The sequence below is a fragment of the Dendrobates tinctorius genome, unplaced genomic scaffold (assembly GCF_039654945.1).
Source record: "Dendrobates tinctorius isolate UK_male_01 unplaced genomic scaffold, ASM3965494v1 ptg000103l, whole genome shotgun sequence".
NCBI classification, from domain to species: domain Eukaryota; kingdom Metazoa; phylum Chordata; class Amphibia; order Anura; family Dendrobatidae; genus Dendrobates; species Dendrobates tinctorius.
This window is the reverse complement of record NW_027361771.1, coordinates 39,427,046-39,446,991: the sequence shown is the minus strand read 5'-3', so window position 1 is coordinate 39,446,991 and position 19,946 is coordinate 39,427,046. Positions and strand designations below refer to the sequence as shown.

The window sequence follows — 19,946 nt, the reverse complement described above, 5'->3', positions numbered from 1 at the left end:
CATGATAAGACTGTGGTTGTTATTCACATTGTCTGTTATCTAGTTGTATCAGTCTGTCCAGGTTTTTTTCACTTTTGGACATGGAATTAGCCACATGTATGTACTTTGGGTGATCTGGTGTGGAAATATAAACAGACACTCCACTGTATAGTCTGTGGCAACTGATTTAGTGTTTTTTAATCGCACTTTATCGTTTGGTAGCTTTTATACAATATTAAAAGTTATGTTTTATATTTTCTCTCCATGATTTTTTGTACCAAATTTATTGGGGCTTGTTACATCTATCTACATATATTATTTGATTATGACCTTGGTACTTATGTTGAACTGTTTGTTCAATAAACAAGTTAGACTACAGAGAACAGTCTGCTTATTTTGGAAGACAGAGCTGTGGTTTATGCTGTTTGCTGGAGTGCACAATGTGTCAGCCTGCCTGAAGGCAGAACAGTATATGGCCTACATTAGGGAAAGCAAAAATAAATAATTTTTGGTCAAATATTTTTGAACTTCAACAATGTACTTCTATTACTTCTATGCAGCTTCAAAATCCTTCAGCAAACCTTCAGAGTTACGTAAAGTGTGACATTAGCTAATTTTTCACTGAGTTACCAGAACAGATGCTCACATTCAAGGCAGCACTCTGTTTTCCCAGAAAAAGCCTTCTGCTGATGCTCATCATTACATTAATGTGATTAAAGGTTTAGCAGAGATAAAAGAGAATTTGCTGTTCTTGCCCTGTTCTAATTCTTCACTCTCGGTCCTAGAAGCAGAGTCTGAACACGGCGGAGGAGACAGGAATATTGAGTTTGCAGATTTGCCCAATATGCCTCCTTTCTATCACAGACTGATATTTCTGCTTATATTTTCCAATGCCTGGAGTAACCCTGTGTTTAAACCTTCTCTTGTGCTGGACATGGCCAAAGTCCTTCTGGATAACTATTGCTTTCCAGAGAATCTGGTAGGAATGCAAGAAACTATTGAGCAAGCAATAAAAAGTGGAGAAATTCTACACATCTCTGATCCATATACATTGGCTAATGTCTTCACAGCTGGAGTGCAAGGCTCCCTGAATGATCCTCGTCTCATAGTCTCATATGAGCCAACTGATACAATGGTGAAACAAGATGTAGAGATCATCCCAACTATTGAGCAGCTGCAACTCCTTGTTGAAAAAGCTATTAAATATGAAGTCCTCCCGGGAAACATTGGCTATCTTCGTGTTGACTGCATAATAGGCCAAGATATACTACAAAGAATTGGCCCTTTGCTCGTTAAAAACATATGGAATAAATTGATGCCAAGTTCTGCTCTTATCCTTGATTTAAGGTACTGCACTCAGGGGAAGATCTCTGGAGTTCCCATTGTTGTTTCCTACCTATGTGAAGCTGAACCTGCGGTCCACATTGATACCATTTACAACCGAGCCTCCAACACCACCTCTGAACTGCGAACATTGCCTACACTGATAGGTGAGAGGTACAGCAAAGATAAAGATGTGGTTGTGCTTACAAGCAGGTTCACTCAAGGTGTTGCTGAAGATGCTGCATACATTCTTAAGCACATGAACAGGGCTGTTATTGTTGGGGAGAAAACTGCAGGTGGCTCCTTGGACATACAGAAGATAAAGATTGGCCAGTCAAATTATTATATCACTGTTCCAGTAGCTAGGTCTATCAGCCCTCTGACTGGGCAGAGTTGGGAAGTGGCTGGAGTCTTTCCTTGTGTGGTTGTTAATGCAGAAGATGCTTTGAATAAAGCCATGGCCATTCTGTCTGTACGTTCTAAAATTTCAAATGTATTACATCAACTCAGAGCGATCTTGGGCAACTTTTATGCTTTCTATGATCGCATACCAACCTTACTAAAGCACCTTTCAAATACAGACTATGCAGCAGTCATTTCTGAGGAAGATCTTGCTTCTAAGCTAAATTATGAACTTCACTCAATTACTGAGGACCCAAGGCTAATATTAAGAGGCAAATTAGATACTCCAACAATTCCGGAAGTTTATCCTTCTGCAAAAGATTTACCAGGCGACAAAAATCTTCTCCAAGCTTTGGTCAACACCGTCTTTAAAGTTAACATCCTTCCAGGAAACATTGGATATTTCCGCTTCGACGAGTTTGCTGATATCTCCATTCTTGCCAAGTTAGGTCCTTATATTGTCACCAAAGTTTGGGATCAAATTAGTAACACAGAAAATCTAATTATAGATTTAAGGTACAACACTGGTGGGCCATCTGCAGCTGTTCCTTTACTTTTGTCCTACTTTCAAGAGCCAGAGTCTAGAATCCATTTATTTACTACATTTGACCGTCTTGCCAACTCTACCCAAGAATTCTACAGCTTTCCTAAACTTCTAGGAAAACCCTATGGGTCTAAGAAAGACGTCTATGTGTTGACTAGCCACAAAACATCCACAGCTGCAGAGGAGTTTGCCTACCTGATGCAGTCATTAAGCAGGGCAACTATCATTGGAGAAATTACTTCTGGGACTCTTATGCATTCTCAGGTATTCAATCTGGAAGAAACTCAATTAACTGTTACAGTACCAGTAATCAATTTTATAGATAACAATGGTGAATGTTGGCTTGGGGGAGGTGTAGTTCCAGATGCAATTGTGCTGGCAGAAGAAGCATTAGACAAATCTAAAGAGATAATTGCATTTCATCCAGAAGTGTCTGCATTGGTAGAAGGCACAGGACAACTTTTAGAAGTCCACTATGCGATTCCAGAGGTGGCTTTCAAGGTTAGTCAGGCCCTCCAACACAAGTTATCTGAGGGTAGGTACCGCTCTGTGGTAGACCTAGAGTCTTTAGCTTCTCAACTGACATCTGACATTCAGGAGTTCTCAGGAGATCACAGACTTCATGTTTTTTATAGTGATATAGAGCCTGAAATATTAGAAGAAAAAACAGCAAAGATCCCATCTCCTGAAGAACTCAGCTACATCATTGACGCCTTATTCAAAATTCAAGTATTACCAGGAAACGTAGGTTATCTTCGGTTTGACATGATGGCTGATGCAGAGATTATTAAAGCTATTGGCCCCCAACTAGTTAGTCTTGTTTGGAATAAGCTTGTTGACACAAGTTCCCTAATTATCGATATGAGATTCAACACTGGTGGTTACTCCACTGCTATCCCCATTTTTTGTTCCTATTTTTTTGACCCAGAGCCTCTGCAACACCTGTACACAGTATATGACCGTAGCACATCTACAGGCACAGAAATCTGGACTCTACCGGTCGTGGCAGGCCAAAGATATGGATCTACTAAAGACATTTATGTCCTTACAAGTCATATGACTGGATCAGCTGCTGAAGCCTTTACAAGATCAATGAAGGATCTGAACAGAGCAACTATCATTGGGGAACCGACAAGTGGGGTATCCTTATCTGTTGGTATGTACAAAGTAGAAAAAAGCCACCTTTATGCATCAATTCCAAATCAAGTAGTGATCAGTTCAGTGACTGGTAAAGTATGGAGTGTATCGGGAGTAGAGCCCCATGTAATAATTCAAGCTAATGAAGCTATGAATAGTGCCCACCGTATTATTATCCTGCGCTCCAAGATACCCTCAGTCATTCAGACTGCAGGAAAACTCATAGCAGATAACTACGCAGTTGCAGAAACCGGGGCAGAGGTGGCCTCAAAACTACTGTCATTGGTGAACAAAATAGACTACAAAATGATAAACTCTGAAGTGGAGTTAGCTGAGAAATTAAACCATGATCTTCAGACACTTTCTGGAGATGCCCATCTGAAAGCCGTATTCATACCTGAAAACTCCAAGGATCGCATCCCAGGCGTTGTGCCCATGCAGGTAATCTATATACAATACTGTCTTTTCTGTCATTTATATACATTATTTTTTTCTTAGGGCAGTGTAGAATGATGAAGTAATGTTAGAACGTAATTCAGCTGAATTTTGTTGTGAAATTTTAATTTATTAAGGAGCGACCCACTGTTCAGGATCATCGTTACTTGGTCAGAATAGAGATTGCCTAAAAAGAGCAACTCTAGTTGTAGAGGGCCTGAGCTGTAACCACACATACTATTGATTTGAATGGACACTGTGTAATGCTTAATTTCCCCTGTGGTGGCGTTGTAGGAAACATAGTTGTTAGCAGCCGATCACTTGTTTTTGCACAAGTTTGCTTCAGTATACACTAAACCTTGTGCAAAAACAAGTGATCGGCTGATACTCCACAGAAACCACTAAGATGTCAAAAATGATTGTGCCTTCAACAAAAGTAACTATCCAGTTCAGCGTAGGGTTGACAGTATAATTTACAAATTGCCGGATGGCAAATAGACCCTAACTAAAGATTCTGAGATTTTAAAAATATCTTTTATTGATTAAACTATAATAACAATAATAATGTCTCAGGAATTATAACGTTCTTAAGCACCAATTATGGCAATAGTGTGTAAACACGACCTAATCCTCTTGAATCTCCTTATGGGATCTCTTTAGGGTGGTGCAATTGCATTCATGAAATATCAAAGAAGAAAGGAATAGCACCACTCACCCCATCCTGTTTTATACGTGATTTAATCCATTAAAAAGACGGTATAGTTACAGGTGGAGGTGCAGGTGTCAGGGGTGTTTTTCAAGTGATACAGAAGACCTGATGGACTATGGCTGTTTCACGCCTTCCTGGTGCTTCTGCAGGACCCTATTCTGTTGGGTCACGCTGTGATTTTACTGTACGTGGCAGATGAAATGTCGGGTTTTCCAGGACATGGGGGAGTAAATATTGGACAGCACTTGCATTGCCTGAATGCTGTGTGATTGACTTGCATTGGCGAGTCTCGTCTGAGAACGATACGAGGACAATCAGCATGCTGCAATTTTTTTCGCTTCTTACTTCGGCTGCGGCTTTGGCGCAGACGTACTTTATCTGCTCTGTTGAGGGCAGAGTAAAGCACTGCAGTGCGCAGGCGCCGGGAAAGGTCAGAGAGGTCCAGCGTCTGCGCACTGCAGTACTTTACTCTGCCCTCAACAGGGCAGATAAAGTACGTCTGCGCCAAAGCCGGACCGTGACACCCATCGGACCGGACCGGACGCCAGGGTGAGTATAATCTAACTTGTTTTTCTTATCTTTCAGGTTACATCGGGGACTTACAGAATGCTGTAGATAAGCCGCTGATGGCGATGCCAGCAGCTGATAGGGCTAAAATGGGGTGACAGACTCCCTTTAAGTGAGAATAAGGGGGGTTTCAGATGTTTATGTGTAGAAGGCCGATTAGTCATACATTCCTAAGTCAAGACTTTCTGCGTTTTTTATGTACTTTACTGAACAAACTGAAACCTCAGTGAATGTCACCACCAAATCTTTCTGTAGGTCTTCTGCAGTTACTCTAGGATCATTGACCATTCCTGAGTCCTCAGGAATCTGGTGGCATCTAGTGATATCTTTCTCTTTCTGCCACATCTATGTAGTGTAGCCAGTGTTCCTGTAACTATGAACTTGTGAACCTTGCTTGAATTGTGTGTGAAATGTATCTCTAGGAACATTCAATACTTTTGCTTTGGTATCCTTCTCTTTGTGCAAGACAAATACCTTTTCTCTTAACTTTTTGGACCACTCTCTTGACTTAACCATATATCTAACATGTAATCAAATGACAAAGTCAACAATCCTCTAGCCCAGGTGCTGGGAACCTTTTTTTTTTTTTTGCCAAGGGCCATTTGGATATTTATGCCATCAAATTGTCCTTACAAATTGTGCGCTAACTCCGCCCACAAAGTAAGGGCCCCGTCAGACATAGCGACTCACCAGCGATCCCGACAACGATATGATCTTGTCAGGATCGCTGGTGTGTCGCTACATGATCGCTGGTGAGCTGCCAAACAGGCAGCTTCACCAGCGATCAGCACCAGCGACAACGAACGGGCGTGTCGCTGTGTACCTTAGTTACCAGCTCGCTGATGCAGGGAGCTGGTAAACAAGGTAAACAGCGGGTTTCTAAGCACTGCCCGGCACTTAGAAACTCGCTGCTTACCTTGGTTACTAGCTCCCTGCACCAGCGCGCTGGTAACTAAGGTAAACAGAGGGTTTCTAAGTGCCGCGCGGCGCTTAGAAACCCACTGTTTACCTTGGTTACCAGCTCCTGCTTGTTGATCGTTGCTCTCCTGCCTGCCATACGCAGCGATGCGTGCTGGCCAGCGGGAGACCAACGACTCAAATAGCTTTCAAGAACGATCAGCGATACCCAGCAGGGGGGCCAGTCGCTGATACCTGTCACACACAGCGATCTCGCTGGTGAGATCGCTGTTGCGTCACAAAACTTGTGACTCAGCAGCGATCTCACTAGCGAGATTGCTGTGTGTGACGGGGACTTAAGTCTTGACCCTGGCACTTGTGTCAGGACGTAATCTTTCATTGCACACGTCTCAGCATTCAGTAGTGAACAGCGCTTACTCACAGAGCAAGAAGAAATTAAAACGATGGATGTGTCACAAATCATTAAGGGATTGTGGCAGCTCTGGTAATGCTGGAATTTAAATGTTTTTTTTTCCTTTTTTCAACAAGAGTTAATGTCAGTCTCTTGCTGGTGTCTTTTTTAGGCTTGTCAGGTGATGTTGGCTGGTAATCACTCCCACCTCCCTTTAAATACGTGCATGACCCAACAGCTGATCATCGGTTACAGAGTTACTTCTATGCAGACCATCTAGGTGCATGGAGTTTTCCTTTGACTGTGGTATTTCCTCTGTTGAAGTCCTGTTTATCTGGTGCCGTTTACTCTGCTGCTGTGGAGCAGCAGATTCTGAGCTAAGTTGTATTCTTTCTGTCAGTCCCTTGATTGTCTCTTTCCCTGGGAATATTACCTGCAGTGGCAAGGCTAGCGTCCTTACCGGCCAGTGCACTAGCCAGAGTTAGTAGAGGTGACAGCCAAGGACTAGGGACTTGACATCGGCGGGGGGAGGACTGACATATTGCGTTAGGGGAGCTTAGGGACAGGCACAGGTTGGAGTCAGGAAGTGTCCCATCCCCCTCCCCTACCATGAGGCCCTTACTCCTTCATCATCCCATTGTATATATATATATATATATATATGTTGTGTCATCCACCGGACATACCTATGTTTGTTCGCGACAGATGGCCATCAGAAGACAGCTGCAGGCCCAAGCACTGTGGTCCCCAGGAATCTGCCTGGAGGCTGGAGAAAAGGTCATTTTGGGCCATAAATGGCCCGCAGGCCTGAGGTTCCTCACCCTTGCTCTATCAAGTCTGGGTATGTGTTGTGTTTTAATGAAGCTCTTGATTAGCAGGATTGTTTGAGGCAACACTTCATTTGTGCATGTTGGCTCCTTTGATGGATTCTATTCAGGAGGCTGAAGAATTCTGAGACTGTAGTAGTAAACAAAAGTGGTATTTTGTGTTGAATTTGAAGAAACCTCTTGCTATATTAGGGTTCCGTTTCACTTAGCAACGCACCAGCGATCCCGACAACGATACGACCTGGTAAGGATTGCTGGTGCATCATTAAATGATCGCAAGTAAGCTGCCAAACAGGCAGATCTCTTCAGTGACGCAGCAACGACCCAGCAATCAAACACAGCGATGCATGCTGGCCAGCGGGACGCCAACGAAAAAATGGCCCAGGACATTCCTGCACGATCAGCGATATCCAGCAGGGGGGCCGTCGCTCCTGCGTGTCACATGTAGCGAGACGCATTAGCGATCTCGCTAGTGATCTCGCTATGTGAGACGGGGCCTTTAGTGGTATTCAAGTATTTAAATTGTATTTGTTTGATTGGTTTATGGAAAATAGCTAAAAGTTTGTACATTTTGATAATAAGCCTAATTTGCAATGGTGGGGATTGAATAATTTTGCCTTCAATTGTGGTTATACAATAATTTTGAGCCTCCTTATAGTTATACATAGGGATGAGCGACTTAGCCTTTTTTAGGGTCGAGTCGGGTTTCATGAAACCCGACTTTCTCAAAAGTCGAGTGGAACGAAATTGGCCGACTATCGTGAAAAGTCGGAGGTCCGACTGAAACACGAAACCCAATGCAAGTCAATGGAGAAGCAAAGTTGGCAGGGAGTGGAGGACAGTAAACACACCAACAGTGCCCATTTCAATGCCAATGACATCAATTCTTATTACTTAAGCTTGTCAACCTTAATTTACTTTATAATAATAGTTATGCATTGAAAACTGGGGGTTATTTGGCTAAAGTTGTGGGGGGGGTAGGGCTGGCTCCTGGTTTTCGTGTGCCCTGGGCGAAAGAGTGTCAGTGGGCCCCTTTAACACATACCACAATTCATGATGCTCCGATACGGCAGAGAAATATTGGTATAGTGCAATGACAAATACTTCAATCTTACATTACATGACTGATATCTATTTTAAATTCTACAATAGCTCAAAAACCAGACAGTATATTCCTCCATACAGTATTATGGCCACCACATAGTGCACCATACAGAATAATGATCCCCATATATTGCTCCATACAGAATAATTGGTCCCATATAATGTTCCATACAGTATATGATGAGCTCCACATAATGCTACAGTATATGATGGTCCCCATATAATGTGCCATACAGTATAGGACGGTCCACATAGAGTAGAATGAGCCCCACATATTGCTACATACAGTATAATGAGTCGCATATAAAGCTCCATACAGTATTTGATGGGCCCCATATACTGCTCCATACAGAATGGGCTTCATATAATGCTCCATACAGAATAGGCCTCATATGTGCTCCATATAATGCTCCATACCCTATATGATGCCCCATAAATAATGAACCCCATATGATGCTCCAGTATATGATGGGCCCCATGGATGATGCTCCATTGTATTATGGGCCTATCTAATGCTCCATATATAATGGGCCCCATATGATGCTCCAGTGTATGATGGGCCTATACACTGTGTGCACAATTATAAGGCAAATGAGTATTTTGATCATATCATCCTTTTTATACATGTTGTCCTACTCCAAGCTGTATAGGCTTGAAAGCCAACTGCCAATTATGTAAATCAGGTGATTTGCATCTCTGTAATGTGAAGGGGTGTGGTCTAATGACATAAACACCCTATATAAGGTGTGCTTAATTATTAGGTAACTTACTTTCCTTTGGCAAAATGGGTCAGAAGAGAGATTTGACAGACTCTGGAAAGTCAAAAATTGTGCTATGTCTTGCAGAGGGATGCAGCAGTCTTGAAATTGCCAAACTTTTGAAGTGTGATCACTGAACAATCAAGCGTTTCATGGCAAATAGCTAACAGGGTCGCAAGAAGCGTGTTGATAAAAAAGGCTCAAAATAACTGCCCATGAACTGAGGAAAATCAAGCGTGAAGCTGCCAAGATGCCATTTGACACCAGTTTTGCCATATTTCAGAGCTGCAATGTTACTGGAGCACCAAAAAGCACAAGGTGTGCCATACTCAGGGACATGGCCAAGGTAAGGACGGCTGGAAAATGACCACATTTGAACAAGAAACATAAGATAAAACGACTCAAGACTGGGCCAAGAAATATGTTAAGACAGATTTTTCTAAGGTTTTATAGACTGATGAAATGAGAGTGACTCTTGATAGGTCAGATGGATGGGCCCGAGGCTGGATCAGTAAAGGCCCGAGAGCTCCACTCTGACTCAGATGCCAGCAAGGTGGAGGTGGGGTACTAGTATGGGCTGGTATCATTCAAAGATGAACTTGTGGGACCTTTTCGGATTGAGGATGGAGTGAAGCTCAACTCCCAGACCTACTGGCAGTTTCTGGAAGACACCTTCTTCAAGCAGTGTTACAGGAAGAAGTCGATATCGTTCAAGAAAAACATGATTTTCATGCAGGACAATGCTCCATCACATGCATCCAAATACTCCACAGCGTGGCTGGCCAGTAAAGGTCTAAAAGAAGAAAAAATAATGACATGGCCCCCTTGTTCACCTGATCTGAACCCCATAGAGAACCTGTGGTCCCTCATAAAATGTGAGATCTTCAAGGAGTGAAAACATTACACCTCTCGGAACAGTGTCAGGGAGGCTGTGGTGGCTGCTGCACGCAATGTTGATCGTAAACAGATCAAGCAACTGACAGAATCTATGGATGGAAGGCTTTTGAGTTTCATTGTAAAGAAAGCTGGCTATGTTGGTCCCTTTTTTTTGGTTTTGAATGTCAGAAATGTTTATTTCTAAATTTTGTGTTGTTATATTGGTTTACCTGGTGAAAACAAACAAGTGAAATGGGTATATATTTGGTTTTTATTAAGTTGCCTAATAATTCTGCACAGTAATAGTTACCTGCACAAACAGATATCCTCCTAAGATAGCCAAATCTAAAAAAAAAACCACTCCAACTTCCAAAAATATGAAGCTTTGAAATTTATGAGTCTTTTCGGTTGATTGACAACATAGTTGCTGTTCAATAATAAAAAGAATACTCTCAAATACAACTTGCCTAATAATAATTATACAAACAGTGTATAATGCTCCATATATAATGGGCCCCATTTATAATGCTCAAGTGTATGATGGGCCCCGTATATGATACTCCAGTCTATGATGGGCACCATAGATGATGCTCCAGTGTATGATGGGCCCTATTTATAATGCTCCAAAGTATGATGGGCCCATATGATGCTCCAGTGTATAATGGGCCCTATCTATGATGCTCAAGTGTTTGATGGGCACCATATATAATTCTCCAGTGTATAATGCTTCCCATATATTGCCCCAAACATTAAAAAAATGAAATACCTCTCCTCGCTGGGCACTGCTCTACTCTAGATTCCTCAGTGTCACCATCTTCCAGCTGTGTGCACTTGGACTGTTCAGGCAGAGGGCGTACAGACGTGATGTCATCGTGCTCTCTGACCTGAATGTCACTTTCAGGAAATGCAGAAGAGGTCACAGCAGTGGAGTAGGGAGAGGTAAGTATTGCAAGTGCTGGTGCCCTGAGCAAGCAGGGGGGCCCACTCGTGGGTGACGGCCCTGGCACAGGGCCCCTCATAGTACAACGGTGTCTGTAACGGCGAGTGGGCCCCCCACTGTCAGAGACACCGGCCTACTGTGAGGGGCCCTGTGCCAGTGCCATCGCACATGAGTAGGCCCCCCCACCTGCTCAGGGCCCAGGCACTTGCCCGGGTGCACCAGGTGCTGACACCGGCCCTGGGGGGGGACAGCCCAGTTAGGGAGGTGGAAAAACTGGCATATGTTGAGGTGTAGGCTGGACGTTCAGCAGCTGCAAATGGAGGAATTGGAGAAGTCGGAGGACAAAGCGAGCAATTTTGCTGGCAACCTATGTGTCATCAGGGGAAGGTGGGACAAAATCCTTTGAAACCCATGCATGGTTCATTTTAATGAAGGTGAGATCATCAACAGTTTGGGTCGACAGCCGGGTCCTTCTTTCTGTCAGGATTGCTCCAGCAGCACTGAAGACTCTTTCTGATAGCACACTACCAGCAGGGCAAGTGAGCTCCTGTAAGGCATATTGTGCCAATTCAGGCCAGGTGTCCAGTTTAGAGGCCCAGTAGTCAAAGGGGAATGAACTGTGAGGGAGAACTGTTGTGAGTTCATTTTCCCCTTCGTCACTGAGGTCTTGTGAACTCCCTATTCTGGTAAAGGAAGGTAATGAGCCTGATTATCAGGCACCTGAGTCTAATGAGGATGACTGGCTGAGTGGAGTCACGGACTGGATATAAGGCTGCCGACGCCATTCTGCCCTGCGGGTGATTTCTCTGTGGACTTCTAGGACACCAGTCTGATTCCTGCTCCCCTAAAGCTAAGTTTTTTGCTTTGCCTATTGCATTTGTGTTTTGTTTTTGTTTTCCTTGCTTTTCTGGATTCTGCCATTCCCTGCTGGGGTGAGCTGAATCTCCTTTTGCCTGTTGCTCTGTCTTCAGAATATTCTGAGTACTGACATAGCTTTTTGAAGCCTAGCATCTTCAGGGCCTTTTTCACTGTCAGTCTGTTGGCTCTTATTTTCATAGGGTTTTTCACGGATTGCAGACAGCAGCCTTCCTGTCCTTTCCTATGTAGTTAGCTTGGGCCCCGTCTTTGCTCAGTCTATCTTTCTGTCTGTGTTAGTGTTTTCATCTTGCTTCACCGTCATTATATGTTGGGGGCTGCCTATTGCTTTGGGGTCTGCTCTGGGGCAGTTTAGATATCCCCTTTCTTTCTTTAGGCCTATTTAATTCTCCGGCTGTTATCGAGGGGTCTAGGGCATCGTAGGAACCCCCCACGGCTACTGCTAGTTGTGTTGATAAGTTCAGGGGTCTGCAATCCGATAGCTGCCAACTTCTCTGGTTTTCTGGACTCAGCTAGCATTTCTTTTTGCCTCCTACGGTGACTCAATCATAACAGAATCACCCGCCATACTGCAGATCCTAGGGTACTCAATAGCAGGAAAGAATTGTGCTTTAAAAAAAAAAAAAAGGTGTGTGTATATTCTTTCCTCTATATCTCTGAGGCCGTAGGGGGAATTTTTTTTTCTCTCAATGGAGATAAAGCAATTGTCTGATCGTGTGGAGCAGCTCGCTGCGGAAGTGCGGGGAATTTCCGCCTACCTTGCTCATTCGCATGCTGTTGAACCAAAGATCCCTACACCTAATGTATTTTTTGGGGATCGATCTAAATTTTTGAGTTTCAAAAATAATTGTAAATTATTTTTTGCCTTGAAGCCTAACTCGTCAGGGAGCTCCGCGCAGCAGGTTAAAATCGTCATTTCTTTGCTGCGTGGCGATCCCCAGGATTCGGCGTTTTCTTTGAAACCAGATGATCCTATTCTGACTAATGTGAACGCATTCTTTCAAGCTTTGGGGTTGTTGTATGGCGAACCTAATGCTATTGATCAGGCTGAAAAGACCCTGTTGGCATTGAACCAGGGTCGAGATTCTGCAGAGTTGTACTGTCAAAAGTTCTGAAAGTGGGCGGTCCTTACTACATGGAATGATAATGCCTTGGCTGCTCTCTTTCGGAAGGGTTTGTCAGAAGCCATAAAAGATACTATGGTGGGATTTCCTGTTCCCTCTGGTCTGGACGATTCTATGTCATTAGCCATTCAGGTTGGTCGGCGTTTGCGTGAACGCAGGATTGCACGAGAGGTGTTGCCACCGGTTGAACAGATGTCTGAACCTATGCAATGTGATAGAGTTTTGTCTAAGGCGCAACGTCAGGAGTTCACAAGGCGTAATAAGCTGTGTTTTTTTTGTGGAGATGCCTCGCATATTATTTCTGTTTGTCCTAAATGAGAAAAACGCTTTGCACACACGTTTTCTGTTGGTGGTGTTCAAGCTAAGTTTCTTCTGGCAATTACTCTGATCTGCTCCCTGTCCACATTTTCCGCCAAGGCTTTTGTGGATTCGGGAGCAGCGCTAAACCTAATGGACTTGGATTTTGCTAAACATTGTGGATTTCCGATGACACCTCTGCAGACGCCTATCCCTTTGAGGGGGATTGATGCTACTCCTTTGGCTAAAAATAAACCTCAGTTTTGGACCCAGGTGGTCATGCGGGTCGCCCCAGACCATCAAGAAAATTGCAGATTTTTGGTGTTGCATGGTCTGCATGATGCCATTGTTCTGGGGTTTCCCTGGTTGCAAATTCATAATCCAGTTTTGGATTGGAAATCTGTGTCTGTGGTGAGTTGGGGTTGTCGGTGTGCCTTTGGTGAGGCTCCGGTTTTTTCCACCTCTCCTCAGTCGCATGATGTTCCTGACTATTTGGCAGACTTTTATGATGTATTTAGTGAGAATGAGTCTGCGTCCTTGCCTCCTCATAGGAGTTATGACTGTGCAATTGAACTAAGCCCGGGGTGTAAATTTCCCAAGGGTCGGCTCTTCAATTTATCTGTACCCGAGCACGAGGCTATGCGGTCCTATATTAAGGAGGCGGAGGCGTTGGAGAAGGGTCATATTAGACCATCCTCTTCACCCTTAGGTGCCGTTTTTTTTTTTTGTGGCCAAAAAGGATGGTTCCTTAAGGCCTTGTATTGATTATCGTGCCCTCAATAAAATTACTATTAAATATCAGTATCCGTTACCCCTGATTTCGGATCTATTCTCTAGAGTTAGAGGTGCTTGCTGGTTTACCAAGCTTGACCTCAGGGGGGCGTATAATCTTATCTGCATTAAGCAGGGGAATGAATGGAAGACGGCGTTTAATACTCCGGAGGGACATTTTGAGTACCTGGTGATGCCTTTTGGGCTCACTAATGCCCCTTCTGTCTTCCAGTGCTTCATGAACAATATTTTCCGAGACTTTGTCGATAAATTTTTGATTATCTATCTGGATGATATTTTGATCTTCTCCAAGGATTGGGATTCTCATGTGGAACATATTCGGACTGTGTTCCGGATCTTGAGGGAGAATTCCCTGTATGTCAAAGGATCGAAATGCCTTTTTGGAGTACAGAGGATTTCATTTTTGGGATTTATTTTGTCTCCGTCAACTATTGAAATGGACCCGGCCAAGGTACAGGCCATTTATGATTGGGTTCAGCCCACTTCTTTGAAGGCCCTCCAGAAGTTTTTGGGTTTTGCTAATTTTTATCGGAAATTTATAGCAAAATTTTCTAGTATTGCCAAGCCATTGACTGATCTGACTAAGAAGGGTGCTGATGTGTTGAATTGGTCTCCGGAGGCTGTTGCTTCCTTTCAGGAGCTGAAGCGAAGATTTACCTCCGCCCCGGTTTTGCGGCAACCTGATGTCTCACTCCTGTTCCAGGTAGAGGTGGATGCTTCTGAGATTGGTGCAGGAGCTGTTTTGTCCCAAACGATCCTGTAACATCTAAAATGAATCCCTGTGCTTTCTTTTCCCGAAAGTTCTCTCCATCTGAACGTAACTATGATGCGGGGAATCGGGAACTGTTGGCCATGAAATGGGCATTTGAGGAGTGGAGACATTGGTTGGAGGGAGCTAAAGATCAAGTTGTGGTCCTCACTGACCACAAGAATTTGATTTACCTAGAGTCGGCTAAACGCTTGAACCCTAGACAGGCTAGGTGGGCCTTGTTTTTTACACGTTTTGATTTTGTGGTCTCTTTTCTTCCTGGAACTAAGAATGTCAAGGCAGACGCCCTCTCTAGGAGTTTCTTTGCTGATTCTCCTGTGGTGACCAAGCCTGCTACCATCTTAGGCGAAGGGGTAGTTCTTTCTGCCATCTCGCCCGATTTGAGACTTGCGCTGCAAGAGTTCCAGGAGGACAAACCTGAGCGTTGTCCCAGTGGAAAGTTGTATGTTCCTGACCAGTGGAAGAAGAGAGTGATGTCTGAAGTTCATTGCTCTGCATTGGCTGGTCATCCAGGTATTTTTGGTACTAGAGATCTGGTGAGTCGCTCTTTTTGGTGGCCCACCTTGTCTCATGATGTCAGGAATTTTGTGCAGTCCTGTGGGACTTGCTCCCGGTCTAAATCTTGTTCTCGCTCTAGTGGGTTGTTGATGCCTTTGCCGGTCCCCAGGAGGCCATGGACCCATATTTCAATGGATTTCATCTCTGATATGCCGGTCTCTCAAAGAATGACTGTTATTTGGGTGATTTGTGATAGGTTCTCTAAGATTGTTCATCTTGTACCACTCCCTAAGTTGCCATCTTCCTCTGAGTTGGTGCCCCTGTTTTTGCAACAGGTGGTTCGCTTACACGGGATTCCTGAGAACATTGTATCTGACAGAGGAGTTCAGTTTGTGTCTAGATTTTGGAGGACTTTCTGTTCTAAGCTGGGAATTCAGTTGTCCTTCTCCTCTGCTTTTCACCCCCAGACCAATGGGCAGACAGAGAGAACAAACCAGACCTTGGAATCGTATTTGAGATGTTTTATTTCCGCTGATCAGGATGATTGGGTTTCATTTTTGCCCTTGGCCGAATTTGCTTTAAATAATAGAGCTAGTTCTGCCACTTTGATGTCACCTTTTTTTTGTAACTTTGGGTTTCATCCTCGATTTTCTTCAGGGCAGGTGGAGCCTTCTGCCTGCCCAGGTGTTGACACTGTGGTGGAGAGAATGCACCAGATCTGGGACCAAGTGGTGGATAAGTTATCTCTCTCCCAGGAAAAGGCCCAGCGGTTTTCTAATCGACATAGGACCATTGGTCCCCAGTTTAAGATTGGTGATATGGTGTGGTTATCATCAAAAAATATTGCTATGAAGGTGGCTTCTCCTAAGTTTAAGCCTAGATTTATTGGACCTTACAAGATTTTGGAGATTATTAATCCGGTCTCTTTTCGTTTGGCTCTTCCTGTCACATTTAAAATCCATAATGTGTTCCATAAGTCCTTGTTGAAGAGGTTTGTTGAACCAGTTGTTCCTGGGGTGGCACCTCCAGACCCTGTATTGGTTGAAGGTAACATGGAATATGAGGTAGAGAAAATACTGGATTCCCGTTTGGCTAGACGGAGACTCCAGTATTTGGTTAAGTGGAAGGGTTATGGTCAGGAGGATAATTCCTGGGTCTCTGCCTCTGATATTCATGCCAAAAGATTGGTGCATGCCTTTCATCGGGCTCACCCTGATCGCCCTGGTGGCGTGGTTGAGGGTTCAGTGACCCCTCCTCAAGGGGGAGGTACTGTTGTGAGTTCATTTTCCCCTTCGTCACTGAGGTCTTGTGAACTCCCTATTCTGGTAAAGGAAGGTAATGAGCCTGATTATCAGGCACCTGAGTCTAATGAGGATGACTGGCTGAGTGGATTCACAGACTGGATATAAGGCTGCCGACGCCCTTCTGCCCTGCGGGTGATTTCTCTGTGGACTTCTAGGACACCAGTCTGATTCCTGCTCCCCTAAAGCTAAGTTTTTTGCTTTGCCTATTGCATTTGTGTTTTGTTTTTGTTTTCCTTGCTTTTCTGGATTCTGCCATTCCCTGCTGGGGTGAGCTGAATCTCCTTTTGCCTGTTGCTCTGTCTTCAGAATATTCCTGAGTACTGACATAGCTTTTTGAAGCCTAGCATCTTCAGGGCCTTTTTCACTGTCAGTCTGTTGGCTCTTATTTTCATAGGGTTTTTCACGGATTGCAGACAGCAGCCTTCCTGTCCTTTCCTATGTAGTTAGCTTGGGCCCTGTCTTTGCTCAGTCTATCTTTCTGTCTGTGTTAGTGTTTTCATCTTGCTTCACCGTCATTATATGTTGGGGGCTGCCTATTGCTTTGGGGTCTGCTCTGGGGCAGTTTAGATTTCCCCTTTCTTTCTTTAGGCCTATTTAATTCTCCGGCTGTGATCGAGGGGTCTAGGGCATCGTAGGAAGCGCCCACGGCTACTGCTAGTTGTGTTGATAAGTTCAGGGGTCTGCAATCCGATAGCTGCCAACTTCTCTGGTTTTCTGGACTTAGCTAGCATTTCTGTTTTTGCCTCCTACGGTGACTCAATCATAACAGAGAACATCGATAGGGGAGGAGAGGTAATTTTGAACCATAGTTGACAACTGTTGTCTCCTGTCGCAATCGATTCAGTATTATGAGTCGTGTGAGCGGTCTTCGAGAAATCAGTCAACAACATGGTCATGAAACCCCTGTCTCCAATGCCAGTTCAGCTGTGTGCACCACGAACACCTCTTCCATTTGGCCCAGTACGGCTCATGGAAGAACCTGCACCGCTGCTGTGTGCTGGGAATGCCTCTAACAAACGGTTTACCAGAGTTGCTTGCTTGTTCGCCAATATTAGCTCTAGGTTCTCCTGTGGCATGATGTTCTGTAATTTGCCTTTATATCGTGGATCGAGGATGCCAGCCAGCCAGTAATCGTCATCCTTCATAATTCTGACAATGTGGGGGTCCATTTTTAGGATCCGCAAAAGATAATCACACAAGTGGGCCAATGTTCCCGGTGTCAATGATGCACTGACAGTAGTGGGTGGAGGAGCACTCTGCCAAATCCATATCCCTCCAGTCACGCACAAACCCTGTACCTGACCTTGGCAAGCCAACATTTTCTCTTGCCCCCCCGAGAAGCATCCTCCCCAAAATAATCATCCCCGTCATCCTCCTCCTCTTCCTCTTCTTCCTCCACCTCGTCCAGGACAGTTTCCTGACCAGACAATGGCTGACTGTCATAAAGACTTCCCTCCTCCTCCTCTTCCTTCTCCGCTGCAGACGCCTGATCCTTAATATGCGTGAAAATTTGCATGAGCAGATGCATAAGTGGGATGCTCATGCTTATGATGGCATCGTCTGCGCTTACCAGCCGTGTGCATTCCTCAAAACACTGAAGGACTTTACAGAGGTCTTTCAGCTTTGACCACTGCACACCCGACAACTTCATATCTGCCCTCAAACTTCCTGTCCGTGTATCCTCCCACAAATGCATTACAGCCTGCCTCTGTTCGCACAGCTGTAGGGGAAGTGGACTGATAAAGGTGTAGCGTGATTTAGGTGGACTATTGCATTTATAGATGGGAGACAGCTGGAGAAGGGAAAGATGAGTGTAGTACTGCAGTTTGGCCACAAGATGGGTGTAGAAAGCAGTGAGAGCAGGGCTCAACATCAGCTTATGGCTACGAAAACGCACAGTCATGGGGGTGGGGTTACAGGAACTCTAGAGGGGAATTCCCAGTGAGAGAAGGGATATAAGAGGGGAGAGAGAGTTCCAGAACAGACAGTCCAGAGTGAGGAGCTCAGAAGAGAAGACTAAAGGAAGAGACAGGAGAAGCTCCAGGAAGGACTGTTGAAGAAGATGGTCAGGGTGTGACCCTGACAGGAGAAGCTGCAGACAGAGAGAGAGCCTGGGGGTACGACAAGACCGACGGACTCGGGCAAGCAAAGCGCTGTGGTGGTAGGCCTAGGGCGACCACAGTGAAAAAGCCGCGAGGGATGTCATAGAGGAGAGGAGGCAAGTGAAGGTACCCGGGCCTGTGTGCAGAGTTGAGCAGCTGCTGTGTGGTGCTGTGGAGTTTGTCGCGCAGCTGCTGTGTGGTGCTGCGGGTCGTGAGAGTACGACCAATAAAGAGGACCTGATGGACGCATCTTGGGCTCTGACTCAAGTCTGTTCGTGGCGAAGAAAGGGGTCACCCCCCAGTCGGCACATGTACTACATTTGGCGTAGTCAGCAGGATTATTGCCGCCAATACTCCATCTTCTGCGGTAAGCCTGTCCCGAAGATTCCAAGGACCCAAGCTGAAAGGGTTGAAGATTTCCCCTGTGGATTACAAAATTGGACTGTGTTCAGGATTGCTGGCTATCATCAGGCGGATCCAGAGCGGAAAAGAACTTTGCAGGATGGTGGTGGCGTATAAGCGCCTGAAAGAATCGGAGGAGCGTGCAGCCACATAGGACAACCAGGAGCAGCCGCTGGAGGAGCTGTAGCTGACCGTCCCTGCGGAACCATCAGGCCTGGAGGCTGGTCCTGTCGGACGGCGGGATGACGAACAGCAGCGAACCTTAGATGACAGGACCGGGAGCTGCGGAGGAGCAGCAGAGACCAGCGACTCCCCGCACCGACCCCTGGAAGAGCAGTGGAACGGCTTGAAGGGAGCTGCGGCACCGGGGAAGGTGAGCGTTCCCCCGGCTTGGCCGGCAGCCCCGCAGACAGTTCCCGCTCACATGCCCCATGCTCCCGATGACTCTGCGGCCCCCGCAGGGCCGACCAATGCCCTGATCAATGACCCCGAGCCACTCCGCCTGGCGGCACCCCGTCCCGCATCGCCAGCGCGGAACAGACCAGCGGCCACCCCTGCCGCACTCCACATCCCGGCGGCGGCCAATCCATCGGGGCCTGCCACAGCTTCGGCCCCGCTCCACACCGCCGCGGTGGCCGAGCTGTCAGCCTCCGCGGCCTGCTCACCGATGACCAAGGCTGCCTCTGCTCCGCTTCCAACTCTGGCTGCGGCCTACTTGTCAGGCTCCGCGGCCTACTCACCGGCACTTATGGCTGCCGCACTCCAGATCGCGGCTGCGGCCTGGCCGCTGGGCTCCGCCGCCTCTGCAGAGCCGTCTGCCATCCACGCTGTCGGACCCCGGCTTCCCAGCTCTGCTTTTTGCCAGTCGGTGT

At 45.6% G+C, this 19,946-nt stretch overlaps 1 protein-coding gene across 1 annotated transcript in view; it reads left to right on the top strand.

Annotated features, from left to right (window-relative positions):
• The first annotated feature begins 823 nt into the window (after positions 1-823).
• Positions 824-19,946, top strand: part of RBP3 (retinol binding protein 3) — a 57,457-nt gene continuing 38,334 nt past the window's right edge. Inside the window, exon 1 of the mRNA XM_073588558.1 lies at positions 824-3,826. Within this exon, the coding sequence (XP_073444659.1) occupies positions 824-3,826 (3,003 nt within the window). The remainder of the gene's footprint in view (positions 3,827-19,946) is intronic.